Source organism: Colossoma macropomum, unplaced genomic scaffold (assembly GCF_904425465.1).
Source record: "Colossoma macropomum unplaced genomic scaffold, Colossoma_macropomum, whole genome shotgun sequence".
Lineage (NCBI taxonomy): Eukaryota > Metazoa > Chordata > Actinopteri > Characiformes > Serrasalmidae > Colossoma > Colossoma macropomum.
Window position 1 is genome coordinate 27,879,207 of NW_023494793.1, and position 16,404 is coordinate 27,895,610.

Here is a 16,404-nt window from a genome sequence, read left to right on the forward strand (position 1 = left end):
ATAACTTCTCATGGCAAATGCTGAGACTCACTTCCAGGTGAGATTTCTTTGTAAAAGATTAACACATTAGGTTGCACCTCGTCCTGTCTGTTAGCGTTTTTGTCTGTGCATAGGCCACTGCTTTAAGCTTTTGGCTTGTTCCCCTCCAAATCTCTTTATTTAAAATAATCACTCTGAGGTTTAAGATCTAAATTCATTGATTTTTATTGGGTTACACAACTTTGAGTTAAACACGCATAATACAAAAAGTATCAGCTATATAGAAACAGCATTGCAATAAAAGCTAAAGTAACAGAAAAAGAAGGATTAGAAAAGACATTATAAAGCATCAGAATGACGGTGCTCACCTCAAGTTTCTCTAGATCAGGTCTGCTCTAATCTGCAAGGACTCGGTGTGGCTGCGGGTTTCTATTCCAACAAAGCAGGAGCCGCTTATCAGTTGTTGAGGACTAAGACCAACTGATTAAACAGGTGGAATGAAAACCTGCAGTAACACCAGCCGTCTGCAGATAAGACTAAACATCCCTGTCTTAGAACAATAAAAACATCTTTGTCAAGACACAGTGATGACAATAAACTGTTGCTAAAGTCCAGTACAAGATGATAAGGCAAAATCCTCATAAGAGTCTTGAGAGAATTTTTTGCAGCGGTTTATAGTCATCACTGTGTATTCGGATGTCTTGACAAAGATGTTTTGATCGTTCCCATTTATCTAGCTTGCTTTTGGAGAACTATCCACTCAACTCAGTTTCTGTCAGAATCAGCCCATGTGAAAGCTGAACTAACAAGAAATCTTAGTTACCAACTTTACAATACATAGAAAGGAGAGGCAGGCTTACGCTGTCTCAGTACACTGCATTAAAATAAGCTAAATCAGAGATCAAGCATCCTTCTCCTCCTGAGAAATGGGAATTAGTAGTTTACAGCACCATGATGATAGAAAGAAATCCTTTAAAATAGAAGCACTATCAGTTTAATTTCTAAAATGTTCTTGAATTACTGCTTTAATACATTTTGAATGTAATTTACATTGTTCTGTTAGTTTTAAAATTAGGTTCTTTTGTGTTTTGTCTTTTTGGCTAAATAAGCTAAATAACCCAGAATTTTGTTATATTTCAGTTGTGTAGCTGTAAGCAATCAGCAAGCAATTTACTTAGCTAATTGCTAAATAGATTGCCTAAAGTAAAGTTTAAGTCAACCTGAACTTAAAATTGACCTTGTTACCTTGTTCAAAAATGTCTCAGGTCATATTTAGTGCAGTTGGTTGTATTTAAAATACTAAGTTATTGTTGTCCCTTAATCTGTGGTTGAAAGCATCTAACGAGTTTTGTCACCATGCACCAGTGGGCAGAGAAAAATAGTAACCAGTAATATCATGCTTTACCTCAACCTCCCACCACTTCCCACTAAATAAAAAAACTTAGCTAGATCTTATACAATGCATCACTTGGAAATGCACAGCACAGTAGAAAGGAACATGCATTAACTTTAATTGTAAACATACTTTATTTTGACTGTTTTAAACTATCAAGTAATTTCCCAGAGGAATATTTTTGCTTTGACTCATCTATACTTATATATTTTTCCAATACTCTTTCATCTATTGGATTTAAGCTGTATTAACATGCTGAACTTACACTTTGTACGTTCAACCCCATGCCTGATTTTCTAGTTTGCCATGCCATGAAAGACATTTAAGACATTAGATATTTAAAAGTACATATAGATATTATCTAAAAGTACACATTGAACTCTACATATTACTGTCATATGCACATGCGTGCATGCTATGATGATGCCATACTAACCCCCCACCTCCCCAGTGGGCATGTTGTTTTATTGCTGATTTCATCCAACCCATAGGTAGAGCTATCAGTCTAAACAAATAGATAGTAAATAGGCACCCCTGTGTTGTCTGTGTTGTTCCCATAGTCAACTACAGTGTACATGTGTAATGTATTTAAATTGAGAGGATGAGGATTATACTGGACATTTATTTACATAACATTTTTTTAAATCGTGATTACTATTAAATTTGAATGCTGATGGCATGAAATTAATCACTTGGAATGTTTGTAGGACAGGACAAGGTTAAGTCGCTTGGTTGGTGTGCTATACCACTGTATGATTGTTGGGAGACTTTAGAACAGTGATGCCCAATCCTGGTCCTGGAGATCCCTCCAGAGTTTGCCTCCATTTCTAATATAACACCTGATCCAGGTAATGAAGGTTTTTATGGCCATCTGAATATTAGAGCCAGGTGTGTTGAATCTGAACCCTTCAGATCTCGAAGACCAGGATTTAGCAGCCCGCTCTTGAATGTTCCTCCATTCCCACAGTTTCCGGTATGTTTTTCCCAATTCACACTGGTTCATTTGGATGATCAGTTGTTATTCTAAACATTCTAGCATTGGCAGTTGTTTTAGAACGTTGATGTTTCCTGTGCTCTGGCCTTTATGGTCACAATGGCTGTGTATTGGTTGATGTTCCTGATATTGGATTCTTGTTCTTTGGCTACAGGTCAATGTTTGTGGCCATGCGCAGACAGAGTAGAGCCTCAGGGGGCACATCACGGGAGCTGATCTCATTGGCTTCCAGCCTCAGAACACGCAGGTTAGAGTAGTTGGCCATGTCCACAACTCTACAGAAACTGCTGACAGAGAACTCTGGGGAGAATCCAAGATAGAAAAAAAAAACAATTACTGTTTTATTTTAGCTGCAAGTAACATAAAATATGTTCATGTATAAATATATTCACATGGTCGCACATGAATTGGACATGAGTTAGTTGAGAATCTTGAAGCCATAATTCATAGAGCAGTCAGAATACTGTGAAACTGACAGTCTGATGAACGGAAAGCCTAGCTATGTAAGACTGCTCAAACCCTGTTTCAACATGCACAAATGTGGCTTAAGTCTTGATATTTATGGAAAAGTTCTCAAAATGTACAAAGAAAGGCTTATCTCTAGTGGAAATAGCCCTAAGACATTATCTATGGGTTTAGAACAGAACAATATGGAAAAATGGTTTGCATGGTATAGCTAATTTAATACCACTCCCATTAAAAAGTGTATTTTGGCTGCAGGCAAGGCTTTGTTTATGTGCTGAAAGTTGACACAGCTCGTCTGTTGTGGTAAAATACTCCATAGACTCCAAAACTGAGACTAGAACCTATCCTTGAAAAAAGAGAAGTATTTCTGTTTTACTTTTTTTTTTCCTTAAAGCTGCAGTAGGTAACCCGTATAAGAATAACTTTGTCATATTTGCTAAAACTGTCACTATGTCCTGACAGCAGTACAGGACAGATAATCTCTGACAAAAATTGGGCTCCTCTGTCTCCACCTAGTGCTCCTAATGCTATTTGCAAGAATCCACCACGCCCGAATCAAAACAACCAATCAGAGCCAGGAGGAGTGTGTGACAGAGGGTCAATCACTGCTCATGCACACTCTGTGCGCAGCACCCCCCTCCACACACAGTCACAGAGTGGTGTATAAACAACAACCAGCAAGTAAAAAAACTGACCATCCCTCCTTGGCCAAGAACAGCGTACATGACAAAGACAAATAAACAGGAGAAGATGAATAAAAGCAAGCTAAAAAAAGAATCAGAGCCTGACAAAAACAAGGATAAACATTGAAGCAGCTTTTCTGATGTGGACGGACAAGACCTGAAAGACCATTTAGTATTTTTTTATTTGAATTTTTTAATTTTATTTTTGATTTTTTTTTAAAAACTCACAATGATAGTAATGGCTACAGTAACACTCCATAATGCATATCTCATATTACTATGATGCTGCAGTAAGACTAACTGTAGCTAACTTGTTTCTGATGATAAGGCTAATGGTTAGCGTTGTTTTATTTGAAAGTTGCTGAAAATGTTTGTGATGTGCCCAGGCTGTCATATCGGTTTGGTGTTGGTCCTGATATCTGTTTGCCTGTCCTTTAGCACATCTAAGTGCTGAAATAAGTGTGTGATAGTTGCCATGATTGCTAGCCTACATATGCATGGCCGCCTCCTCTGCGGGGAAGGGCTTTGGAGATAGGGATGCAGTGCGGCGGAGGTGGAGGGACTTGGAAGTTGTTCTCATTTAAATTTTCAAGCTAAGACCACACTCTTCTCAATCCTACCTACTGCAGCTTTAAGATACCTTTTAGGTTTGAATGCATTAAGCATTAAGGCTTTTTAGTGTTAAGTTGTCGAGGAAAATAGGAACCAATTTAGGGCTAATTAGCATTGCATGTATTGACTAAAATGTACAAACTGTTTGGCATCTTCGAGCAGCTTTGGCAACAATATTCATATGTGGTTGCCTTAGGCCAATAAACTGAGTTTAACATGGCATGAGAACCATTTTTTCAGTTTGTTTGAACAATTTACAGAAGATCAGACATGCAGAAGTTTTGTAGTCATTGTGTAGTTGTGGGTTCTTTGCTGTACCTTTGATGTGGTTAGCCTGGAGGTAGAGGTTCATCAGATTTGTGCTGATGGTGGGGATCTTCTCCAGCTTGTTGTAGGACAGATCCAGCTCCATTAGCGTGCTCACGTTGAAGGTGTTGGGTGGGATCCCGCTGTCTGTAAGCTGATTGTGAGACAGCCGCACAAAACGCAGCTCAGGTCGGTTCCGCAGGAAGTCCACAGGGACAGTGGAAATACGGTTATGCTCTAGGTACAGCTGGCTCAGATTCAGTGGCAAGCGCTCCGGAATCTTAGTCAGCTGGTTCCCACGCAAATCCAGAAAGGTCAACGACTGGAGAGACTCCAGAGCACCACCAAGATCTTTGATGGCATTGGACTGGAGACGCAGTGCAGTTAAGTTGGTCATTCCACGAAAGGAGTCAGCCGGAATGGACGAAATGTTATTGTGGTTCATACGCAGGTCTTGAAGAGAGCGTGGGAGGCCTTCAGGGACGCGGTCCAGCTTGTTGTGGTGCAGGAACAGGCGTTCCAATTTAGGCAGTTTGGTGAAGACTTTTTTGCTGATTTTGTCTGATTTCAGCTGGTTCATGTGGAGGATGATCCAGACGAGTCCGGTGGCGTTGTCGAAGACTCCGTCTGTGATGCCACTGATTTGGTTGTTCTGTAGGTATACATACTTCATGCGAGAGGGAATGAAGGGAACATGACGGAGGTTGCGGCTGTGGCAGTACATGGCATAAGGGTAAGCAGATGGGCAGTCACATTCCAGGGGGCAGTCCAGTGCTGTAGGTTCATCATCATCTGCATAAAAGGAAGCGTAATAATTGCCGTAACTTCCATATCCATTGTTATAGGCCCGATTGCGCAGGTAGTTAAGCCAGGTCAAGGTGTCGGTGTGTTGGGTGACAGACAAGTCCACAAACCCTGCCCACAGCAACAGGAAAATCCAGCCATACATGGTCACTGAGGAGATGGAGGGACAACATTTTTGGAGTAAATTCATCACCACAAGACTTGTTCATGTTCATTTTTACGAATATGCATAAAATCTTTTTGTCATCAGAGTCTGATGTATGGCCAAAAACACTTTGATAGTAAAAGAAAGTAAAGTAATATACCGATATACAAATGACCAACCATAAATTGTTGTTTTTCGCATGTCGTGTAAGGACAGGCAATTGCTAAATTGGGGATGCAACAAAAACAGACCAACATGAAGGAAAACGTATCAGCATATACTGATAAAATACTGATAAACGTCACCATATACACAGTGACACAACAATCTCATTTACTAGCTACTAAATGCATCAAAACAGCTGTTCGTTGCCTTTTAAAGACATTAAACATTACTTTTTTCAATCGAGGACCTAAATCTTGTTACGAAAGGCTGACTGTTATTGGTGTTCAGAGCAAACAACTGCTTGCAAAACTTTGTTTTACATCAGGCTGATTAATAACCGGGGCACTTAAATGTGTGCTCGTAGATGTGTGAATAACCAGTCTCTTTGTCATGAATTACAAATGCAACTGAAAAATTATGATTGTTGTGGCCATTTTAGCATACAATAGACTGTCAGAGTAACACAAGTCACTGTTACTGACTACTTACAGTTTTACTGTTACAGTCTCTGTTACTATTATTGACTACTGTTAGAGGCCTGATGCTCTGCAAGGCCTGTACCACAGCTATTTTCAGCTCCTGCTTGTTTTGGATGCTCCAGTCCTGTTTATAGTGAATGAAAGGCGTCCTTGTCGATGTTCAGGTCAGGTGATTGACTTTTTAAGAACGTTAAGAAAGTTTTTTGGCACTGAAAAACCCCGTTCATGTTAAGCCGTTTTTGAGTCATGGTCCTCCTGCAAAGTGTGTTATGAGGAATTTTGTTGGACCAGAGCAGCATCAGATGCTTTTGTATGCTTTCGAATTTGTCCTGCTGTTTCTGTAGTGTCAGTTAAAAAGAGTCCCGTTGGCAGCCATGCCATCATATTTCATTTTTCTAGCTCTCATGTTTTCAGGTTTCAGGTGACAAGTTCCTTCTTTTCTACATATTTTCCATCACTCAGGTACAGATCACGTGTATAAGATTTTCTTCCAGATAAAGCGAGCTTCTGACCAATCAGGGACTGAGAGACGTGGACCCCTCCGGTCCTTTCCTTCATACCATTTGTGCTGTCAATCATGTGAAAAATTATCACTTCTTTAGCAGAGAAAACAAATCAAGCAGTTATAACTCCAGTAAGCACTAACACTGGCAGTGGAGACAGCTTTTTTTACTGTTTAGAAATGCTCTACTTTCTGCATATTTACATAGATTTCTTCTTCCTTCTTTGCAAAATAAGCAGCTTGACTCCCCTGTTTTCATGCGATTAGCTCTTTGTCATAAATGGTACGCTTTCATGTGCACATGCTTGAAGATTAGTCATTGCTTGAGTTTCTAAACGTGGCTTAACAGAGAAAGTTGTTCACCACCTTGATTAAAAAAAGCTGACAGCGTTTTTTATTTGTTAGGTTTTGTGAAGCTGAAAGTTGGTTGGAAACCCTGTGCAAGTTAAACTTGTTTAACACTGACTGTTGATTTGCATGATGTGGTCATGCTGATGTTAGTAGTCTTTGCAGCATCTATGCTTACATCCTGCTTTTTATCTGTTCAACAGTTTGTTTTTTTTCATGATTGCAAGTATTTAGTCATCCATTGCTTTCTTCCATGATCTCTTTGCTAATCTAAACTCAGCAGTGCATTCCTGCTTCTTAAAAGTGAGCAGTCACGTATGGCTAATTTTTAATGTCAGAGCCATTTCAGAGGGAAAAACAGACCAGCAAAGCTTTGCTCATGTATCAAACAGAGAAGGGTTATGTCCTAGAATCGCTGTGGTGGCATGACACGCCTGGTCTGTTCACTCCCATTCACTAGCTCAATCCCTGCCAAGTCATGCACAACAGAAAAGGTCTATACACTAAAGGTCAGAAGTCAGCAGACCTCACAAATAGATTCAGCGTATTTGTGCAATGCTACCCCAGTTATTAGTTACTGCAGACAGCCCACTCTGGCTTTCTCCAGCTTGTAATAATAGTGTCCACAGAACAAATGAGTTCCATTCTGGATTTCATGGTCACAAAATCCAAACTATAAATCCATCTTGAAATCACCTGGCTTGAAGTGTTTTGAACATCGTTTCTAAGACTGGCTTTTACATGCTGAACCTTTAATGGACCTTTAGTTGCTTGAAACCTGCATCAAACTAAAATGCACTTGGGTTGCTTAATGTAAACCATCCTACAACTCACTTGAAACTCAGTTGCAAGCCTCTCAACTTTGAGTAAAAGGTTTAATGAAACAGCTCATCAACACGATGATAATGTCACATGATCGTATCAAATGACATCATTTCAAGCAATTGGTTTCACTGGGCCGATGCACCAGAAAATAAAACAGAAGACTGTTATTAGCCAGTTGAAAATAAGATCCTCCTGATTGCTTTTATTTATTAAATTTTTTCATTTTTGTGAGTTATCTGGTTATCTAGTGTAGAGGTATTTGGCTATCTAGTGTAGAACCGATTGTGTTGCATGCAACTTATTTTTTTAATTGCTTTGTATATACTAACATGTAAAGTTGCAGCTAGTTGCATGAAAATTTCACCGTATAAAGCCAGTCTAATGGTCTGTTTTTATCAAAGTTTGAGTTATTTATAGCAGCTTTCTCACAGTCTTGCAGTGATGTGCATTGAAGACTGACTTTGCTTCCTGCACATCCTTCTAAAGCACAAGTTGGCACATTGACTGACACTGAATGAAGATGTTTATTAATTTTAGTTCCTTTACCAAAGTGGCAATAGATATGAACAAATCTCATTTTCAAATCTCGTGGTAAATTTAAAACAGCACAAAGAGACTGGGAGATGTAGTTAAACAGTTCAATATCTCTAGAACTGCCATGCAAAATCTAAAATATTCTGAATGTTTAATTAGAGGCCTGGAAAATGGTTTAAGACTGGTGTGACTGGTCCCCATTAGAAAACGTACCAGGCAGTGCATTGTTAAATTGATTGACCTACCTGATGTTATGGCTATGTCCCTGATTTATTCAGAATTTTTTTTATTTTATTCTTATTTATTTATTTATTTATTTTGCATAATAATAGTTTGTTTTGCTCTCATTTGCACTTTAGTCCTCATGTTGACAGACAGTGGAATACACTCCAGATACGCAGCATCTAGAGCCAACTCTAGGCCATGACGTAATGATGTGTAGCTCTCCAGCAAGCAATTCAGCCGCCAATTTTCCAATAATTTATGGGCCCCTGAAATCGGGGTGACTATGTGTAAAAAGGGCTGTAATTTCCAAATTGTTCACCCGATATAGATGAAAATTCCATTAAGTTAAAGCCGTTAGTGGTGCACATTATCCCTTGCAGCTATTGTTTCCTTACAAATCCAATGTGCTAGAGTGCAGAAAGCATTAATTGCTTACACAATGGTTTAACATCTCTGTGTCTTGCCAGCTCAAGTCATAACAAACCTCATCATATAAAAAAAATCTGGTACTCGACAAGGGAACGTTTCATGGAAATCTTGTCAAGTCTGGGCAGGCAGAACAAAATCCGAATTTTTTCCTATTGTATGCAGGTATTAACTGCTTCCTACAGAGAACAGCATGCTTTTTGCCTGAGGGCATTTTTTTGACACAGGCTCGAAAATGGATTAATCCAACCTAAAGTGCTGACAACTGATCCTCACTTGAAAGCATTACTTCAGTAAACCGCATCACTGTTTATTCAAGAAGCCAGTGTGTCAAGGTTAATAACTACTGATCTGAAAATAAGTAGTTATTAGAGTTCAAGAACTGTGCTTTCAGAATTAAACAGATGGTGCCATGGTATTCAAATTATTTCAACATAATCTATGCCTGAGTCACTTCTTACCTAATGTAATATGCTTAGGACCAGTTTCCCAGACCTAGAATACACCCAAGACAAAATTAAATGCGATTTTAATCATGGAAGACACATAGCATTGCAGTTTAGCTCCAGATTAGGCTTAATACAGGTCTAGAAAACTGGTGCCAAGTGTTTTGTCTAACTGATAATGGCTGGGCATAATTAAAGAATGGAGCGGTTGCTTTGAATCCATGCAATTATAGTTCTAGAAACAACAATGGGATTGGTAATTAGAGAAAATCTGTGCCTCAAAGTAATAGCAAAACAATACATCAATTTTTAAAAATTATTTGATAGTGAACCTCTGACCTTAAAAATATTTGATTTACTCTACTCTTTGTCTGAAGATATTGTAAAAAAAACAGATTCATATATCCTGCATGTAAATACTTCACCGCCAGAAAGCTCCAAAAACATGGTATTTTTCTTACATGACTGGCTATAGTAAAAATACATTAGTAAATAAAAATAGCTTTATACATACCTATGATTGTAGGACAGTTTTCTGCCTCGCTCTTCTTTTCCTCCTTGGAGTTGCCCTAAAACTCAAAGCATGACAGGTTCTGAGAGAGCGAGGGTAAGAGGTGGAGAATACTGGGGGGTGGGTGGTGTTTTGAGGTTTGTTAGAATGTCCCATTCCAGCTGCACACCACCATAGAACTTATGCACATGTAGTATACATTGTGCTTTATAGTTTTGTCCAGCATGTTACACAGTACAGTACAATATAGTCAGAGTTTGACAAAGTACAGTACGCCTGTACTTGAGTAAAGTAGGTGGTAAAAATATTTGATAAAATATTTGGTAAAATACTGCTAAATACTACATTTGAAGGGTTTCTTCCAAAATGCATTATAGACTGCCGCATTTTTTTTCTCTGTGGTATGTTGTTGGGAGCAAGCTCTACACATACAAGAAAAAATTATGCCATATTATGATTAATAACACTTTTATCAGAGAAGTAAAATGTGTTTTCCACTATACACCAGCTGTTATTCTTCACAAAACTTGTTATATCCAAAATTGTTAAAATGGATATTCCTAATTTATAACAATTTTGGGCTTAATGTTTTTGAGAACCACTAACGTATAATGGAAAAAAAAGAACCACTAACGTATAATGGAAAAAACACTTTTACATCTCGAATGAAATTGTTTTAATGATAATATAGCACGGATATGTGTAACTCACACTTCCAACAACATGTATGATAAAAAAAGAAAGATCTTGAAAGTGGTCTATAATGCATTTTAGAGCAGAAACCTTTAAATATAGATAAAATTACCTTTATCATTACTTGAGTAATATTTTACTCAATTACAGGAGTATTGCACATACCCAGTTATGACTGTGTATAATTTACACTGCTTACACACAATGAATACAAAACATTTGTACATATAGACATTCAAATTTGCACGAAACGCCCAACCAGTGTTTATCCATGCATTTAAACGCAAGCACTTTAGACCATAGGAACGCATTGGTACACCTCAACTCACTAAATTTACAGCACCCTTGAACACACACATCATGCTTCAGCCCTGTTACACATACACGCTGTGTAAAATAGCTGGGTTGTGTGTCCTGAAGCCATGTGAATATGAATGCCATGTGTGTCTGAAGGCAACACATCTGTTCTTTAACAACCGTCTTTTCTAGTCTGTCAGTGCTGAGACCCCATGCCTTATCATTAACCCAGCACACATATGCTTGTGTGTGTGTTTGTTTTCGTTTTCAGAGCAAAAATGTCTTGACTCCAACGAAAAAAAAACAAAGAAAAGGATGGCTAACCTTTAACAGCAGGACTCATGCATTTTTCTCTTAGTTACGAAGGTTAATGTCAGGATATTTCTTAGAAAATTTCAAATTAATGTGATCTATTATTAATTAATTATTAATTAAATATTACTGAGCTCTGCTAAAGCCTGAGGAGACTGATAAATTAATGTGATGATCAGTTAATAAGCTCTCTGTTGTATTGGACTTCAGTTTGGGGGATTGTGAGAGCAGCTTTGGCCTAAAGCAGGCAGTGAGAGAGAAAAAAGTTCCAAATTTCTTTAACTGATAAGGATTTTTTAGTGAAACACATTAACTACATGAAGAAAACTGCCAGCCAGTAACAGAGAGAAACGGTGTGAATGAAGAAAGTTTTTTTCACGTCTTGCCCCAGTGTATTGGAAATGTATTCTAAATGTATTCTGAATGCATTATTTTTTATGTATTGCAATAGAATATGTTACTGAATACATTCAGGAGTGTGTTCAGTATTCAGCCATCACTGCTTTTTCAAAGTTCTTTTCCTAACCCTGTATATATGGAACATACAGTGGCCACTAAACTTGTATTTGGACATTTGTGCCTTTCTTATAAAATGTGTTAATAGTATTTTAAAACAAAATGCAAAGTCGAACCAAGCAGCATTTATTTTAAACAGACCATTCTAAGACTTCTTCTTTTTTTTTGGCAAAGTATTCTTTTAAAAGGCAGCTGGTGAGTTTCAAGTCATTATCATTTGAGCTGGTTCTTTGCAGACTTCTTCAGGTTTGCATCCAGAATGGCCTTGTACTCTTCTGATGTTCATGATCCCATCAATGAACACAAGCTCACTGACACCATCATAAGAAAAACAGCCCCAGACTTTGAAGCCTCATCTGGGCACTCTTAGTGTAGGCTTCTCCAGACTTTCTCCACACAAAGAGTCTACCATTAGTTTGATGTTGTGCTAAGAGTTATCATTTTGTTAAACATTTTATGAAGTAACCTAAAGAACCTTAAAGTTTCTAAGTGTCTAAATACTTTTTGTAGCCACTGTATGGATGACCTCACATTCTGGCACAGTATCAAAACTGTATGTGTGCTTTCACAAGGCATGTGGTTATGCTCTGTGGTGGGATGTACATGCATGATGCTGCTGTGAATGCACAGCCACGTGTGGTTTCAATTTGGTCGAGCTCCAGTTTCAGCAGTAATTCCACTGAACTCCACAATCAGTTACAGTAATAACGCAGTCTTAATGGGCAGTTGTAGTCTCCCGCGTTGGTTTATTGCCTCCCTCATTTGCACGTTTTCCGGCCTGACTGTCTCACTCTGTTTTCCACGGTTTTCTATTTTGTAGTATAATGGTCTGCGATCAAAAATGTTGTAGGAGCTGAATAGAATTATGCAATACATCTCCAATCAGTCAAACTGAGTAAAGTTAGTATGAGCAAGGGGCACACATGGATATGTTACAGTTAAACAGGTTCAAGTAGAATAATCTTTTGCTCATCTTGCATTCCAATAGCAACATCTGTGAATTTTGACAATTGGACAGATATTTGTCAAGATTCATTCTGGAAGATGTTTTTGTACCATCAAAGTAACTTTTTATCGTGTTTTTCAGTTAGTGAGTTGTGCTTAAGTCATAATACACATCAAGATTATTTTACTCTCCTTCTTGGTGGCTGCAATGCAGCACCATATGCAAACACCTACCCAGGCTAATGTACGGCCTCCACGCGGTGTGGTTAGTTTTAACACAGTGTTACAACTAAGCCTCCCAATTTTGATGTAGATGTTTTTGCGTGTTGAGGATGGAAAGCTTGTCTGGTTCCATCAATTACTAGAATAATACTGAATTAATTGTCTTTGCATCCATTTACAATAAATTTTAGCGACTGTCACAGCTAGCCCCTCAGCTTGTTACAGCTAACCCCCTCATAGGGTTAGTTGTAACGTTTTCACCTTCACCTCTTTTGGCTGAAAGTGTACTAATCTTGCTCTTACTTTCTATTGGGAGGTGCCTGAACCAAAACCTATACCTAAATTTCATTCACTAAATTTTGATTTATCATGAGTGTCATTTTTAAATAAAACACTTTATTAAAAAAATGCTGTCTCATGTTTTCTTGTCACTACCTAAACACTGTTTTAGTCCATAGGCGGAGCCTTATTTCAGCCACACCCCTGCATTTTAGAGCAGGAAGTGAGGCTGCATGCCTGTTCCTCATGGCCACATGGCGAATAGATAGAGTCCATTGTTTTTGAAGTAAATGTGTCCCAAAGTCTGAAAATCAGTGTGGAACGTTAAGAATTGACACTACCAAAACACATTTCTGTAATTACGTAAACTTTTTGGTGTTTAAATGAATGATACTAAGATGTTATGTATGTACAGCTGTTCAAAGCTGTGTTTGCTAGTCATGTACTGGCTAGTACTTTAAGTTCTGCTCAAAATTGGCTCAAGCTGTCACTACAGATACAGTCACGACTGAAACATTTGGTAAAGTTTTGGCAGTGTTATGATTACTTTGGTAGTAACAAAATAAAATGTTCAATCATTTATTTTAATAAAATAAGTAAAATTATAGGGTCACTCAAAGCCAAAGAATTTTAAGTCAGTCAAAAGTCTGAAATGTGTTTTCAGCTCTGACTTTGAACCAGTTCAGTTGAATTATCTCTATAGATTTTTATCTCATCATAAAACACAACTAATTCATTCAGTCAAACAGCCCTCTTGGATCAAGGTTTTGAGAGTGGTCTTATGCAGTCCTCTATAGATCACAATGATGTAAGCTCTCTTGCCTTAGGCCTCTTTCTCCCTCCCTCCTTCTTTCTCTTTTCTCTTTCTTTCCAGCCAGATGTACATTAAAGAATGAAAATTGCTGCTTTTAAGCTGTTTTCTTTTACATTGAAAGGAGGATGTGCACATTGTGTCGGTTTGGCTGCAGCATGGATATAATGGATCACAGACAAGCTGAATGGTGCAGAAACTCCACAAAAAGTGCCACAGCAGGCTTCAGTCTCAGCAGGAGACCGCAGACCATTTTTATCCATTGTTCCTCAGTTATAATCCGGCATGATTTTCCGCCTCAAGAACCTTTTTTACGAGCATTAACCAATCTGCTCCTAATGACATTAAAGACAAATGACAAAACATATTGTTGCTGTCGGAACAAAACCGTTTTTGTTTCTTTTTTTTTTGCCATAATCTGAAAATACCAGCTGTTCTTTACATCACCTTTTATGATGAATGAACCAATAGAAATGATCCAAAATCACTTTGAATAACATATATTTGCACTAACTTGCATTGAAAGTTAAATATTTTTGCCTTCTCTGATAAAGTTACCATTTTTAAGATATAGGTATTTACTTCAATTTGAATAATTAAGGGGTTGGGGGATGTCAAATCACTGTTGCTATATTAAGAGCAGTTTCTTGCTATAAGTTCCATAAGCAGTTGCTATAGAGTGCCCAAGCAGAAAGAAGCCTTTTTTGTATAATTAATGTCAATCATGATGATAAACAATAAAATAAAGATGTTTTTCTGTTATTTTTTTGATTATATACTGTAGCAATTTTAAGATCCTATTTTCCCCTTTATGTAATTAAGTTATTAGTGTTTATCTTTGCATTGCATTTTTTACTTGATCAAAATAAATCTTTATGAATTCTTTTACAAAACAATATGATTTGACAGGGTTGGGGGGGCCACTAAGCGTTCAAAATGACTAAATTCAGTCATTCAGAGTGGTGTGGTGTGAAATGCTAAATTCTAGAGAAACTTACTGAGTCAGAATTGTTCACAGTGGTGGTGATAGGAACCAGACGTCTGAAGAGTTTAATGCCTCTAAAAGCTGTCTCACAGCAAGTTACTACACAAAATGGTTATGAAAACACTGCCTGAGTCTGAGACATTGTTTTATGAAAGTTTTAAGACAATTTTGTTAATCTGCTGGCCAGAAAGGTGCAGGCATTATATGTTACATGGCAAAATCGTTCCCAAAGTAAACCTAAAGCTTTTTACATAATATTGAGTTTGTATCGTGTATGTATATCTTATTTCCAGAGCTTACAGAGCTCATACAACTTTGAGTATTTTTAACATGTTGTATATGATAGGACTTACTATCTCATCCTATCATAAAGGCAATTGAATAGCAATAGTATTGCAAGCATAACTATACCTCATACACATCTGTAAAACTGGCTTACCTTTATAGGCTCTCCCAAACAGTTCATGAGCCATGTATAGATACAGATGGGCGGGGCAATGTCCTCTTAACAAGATCGGCTAAAAAGTATGTCAGTTAAAAGTTTGATAACTGATGGCCTTCACATTTCAGCTGCATTATTACGTAATTTTAAAGAAATTTAAAATTCTACATACCTTTTTTAAAACCCGTCAAATTAATATCAGACCAAGTTTTGCCCACTTGCCAAAGCACTTTTTCCCCTGACAAATCCAACGTCTCTCTCTCGGTCAGCAGGGGGTGCTCTTCATTCATTGAAAGTATTACTTATTTGACACTTACAGAAACCTTCATGTAACATGTTAATAGTCTGAAAACCGCAACAGCACAGTGATGATACAACAGAGTATTTAATCTAATTGACAAAATCTGTTAATTTTTTTTTACCAACTGACTTAGAGGGATTTTGATGATTTTTTTGTCAAAATGTCTGCGTAATTAAACCATTAATATGTATATATATAAAAAAAAAGGCATTAAGAGTGCTTTGATGTGAAATGCTCCGTCCTAGAAACTAACAGAGTCAGAATTGTTCACAGTGGTGGTGAAAGTTTATGAAAGTTTAAAGTCTATGAAAGCTCCCTCACAGAAGGTTATTACATAAAATTGTTATGAATACGCTAATAATTTTGAGAAGATTTTGGGCTACAAAGATTTTTTTTTATTCCATTTATGGTGGAGGGATACATGCAGGTTGTTGTTAGGCAAAATAGTCTACAAAGAAAACTTATTTTTTCCAGATTTACCCACAAAAACTCAAGACTCATGTAGGTTCATTGCTGGTTTGGGATTAGGAATAAAATGGCTATATATGTGTTGCAGACATTGCAACCCATGTTTCTTTCACCACCACTTTAAAGAAATCATTCGGCTAGTTTCTCTACAATGAACCAGTTCACATCAAACCACTTGTTTACATCTCAACCACTGAATAATGCAGAAATGTTCAATCTTTTTAGGTTACTGTGTTTTAATCTATCTTACTCCACCAACATCAGATAGAAAGCCAACAGCAACACAACACG

At 37.6% G+C, this 16,404-nt stretch overlaps 1 protein-coding gene across 1 annotated transcript; it reads right to left on the reverse strand.

Moving 5' to 3' along the window:
- Nucleotides 1-2,514: 2,514 nt before the first annotated feature.
- On the reverse strand, nucleotides 2,515-9,938 carry fmodb (fibromodulin b). The gene is made up of 3 exons (XM_036579051.1): nucleotides 9,846-9,938; nucleotides 4,445-5,386; nucleotides 2,515-2,666 (listed from the first exon to the last, which is right to left on the reverse strand). The coding sequence occupies exons 2-3, from the start codon at nucleotides 5,379-5,381 to the stop codon at nucleotides 2,515-2,517; spliced, it is 1,089 nt and encodes a 362-aa protein (XP_036434944.1). The 5' UTR covers nucleotides 5,382-5,386; nucleotides 9,846-9,938.
- Nucleotides 9,939-16,404: the final 6,466 nt, after the last annotated feature.

Excerpts from the sequence above, each read along its gene's own strand:
- fmodb (XM_036579051.1), bottom strand. The coding sequence starts at position 5,381 with ATGTATGGCTGGATTTTCCTGTTGCTGTGGGCAGGGTTTGTGGACTTG. Across the intron at positions 2,667-4,444 it reads CCAGGCTAACCACATCAAAG|AGTTCTCTGTCAGCAGTTTC; the intron begins GTACAGCAAAGA and ends GATTCTCCCCAG.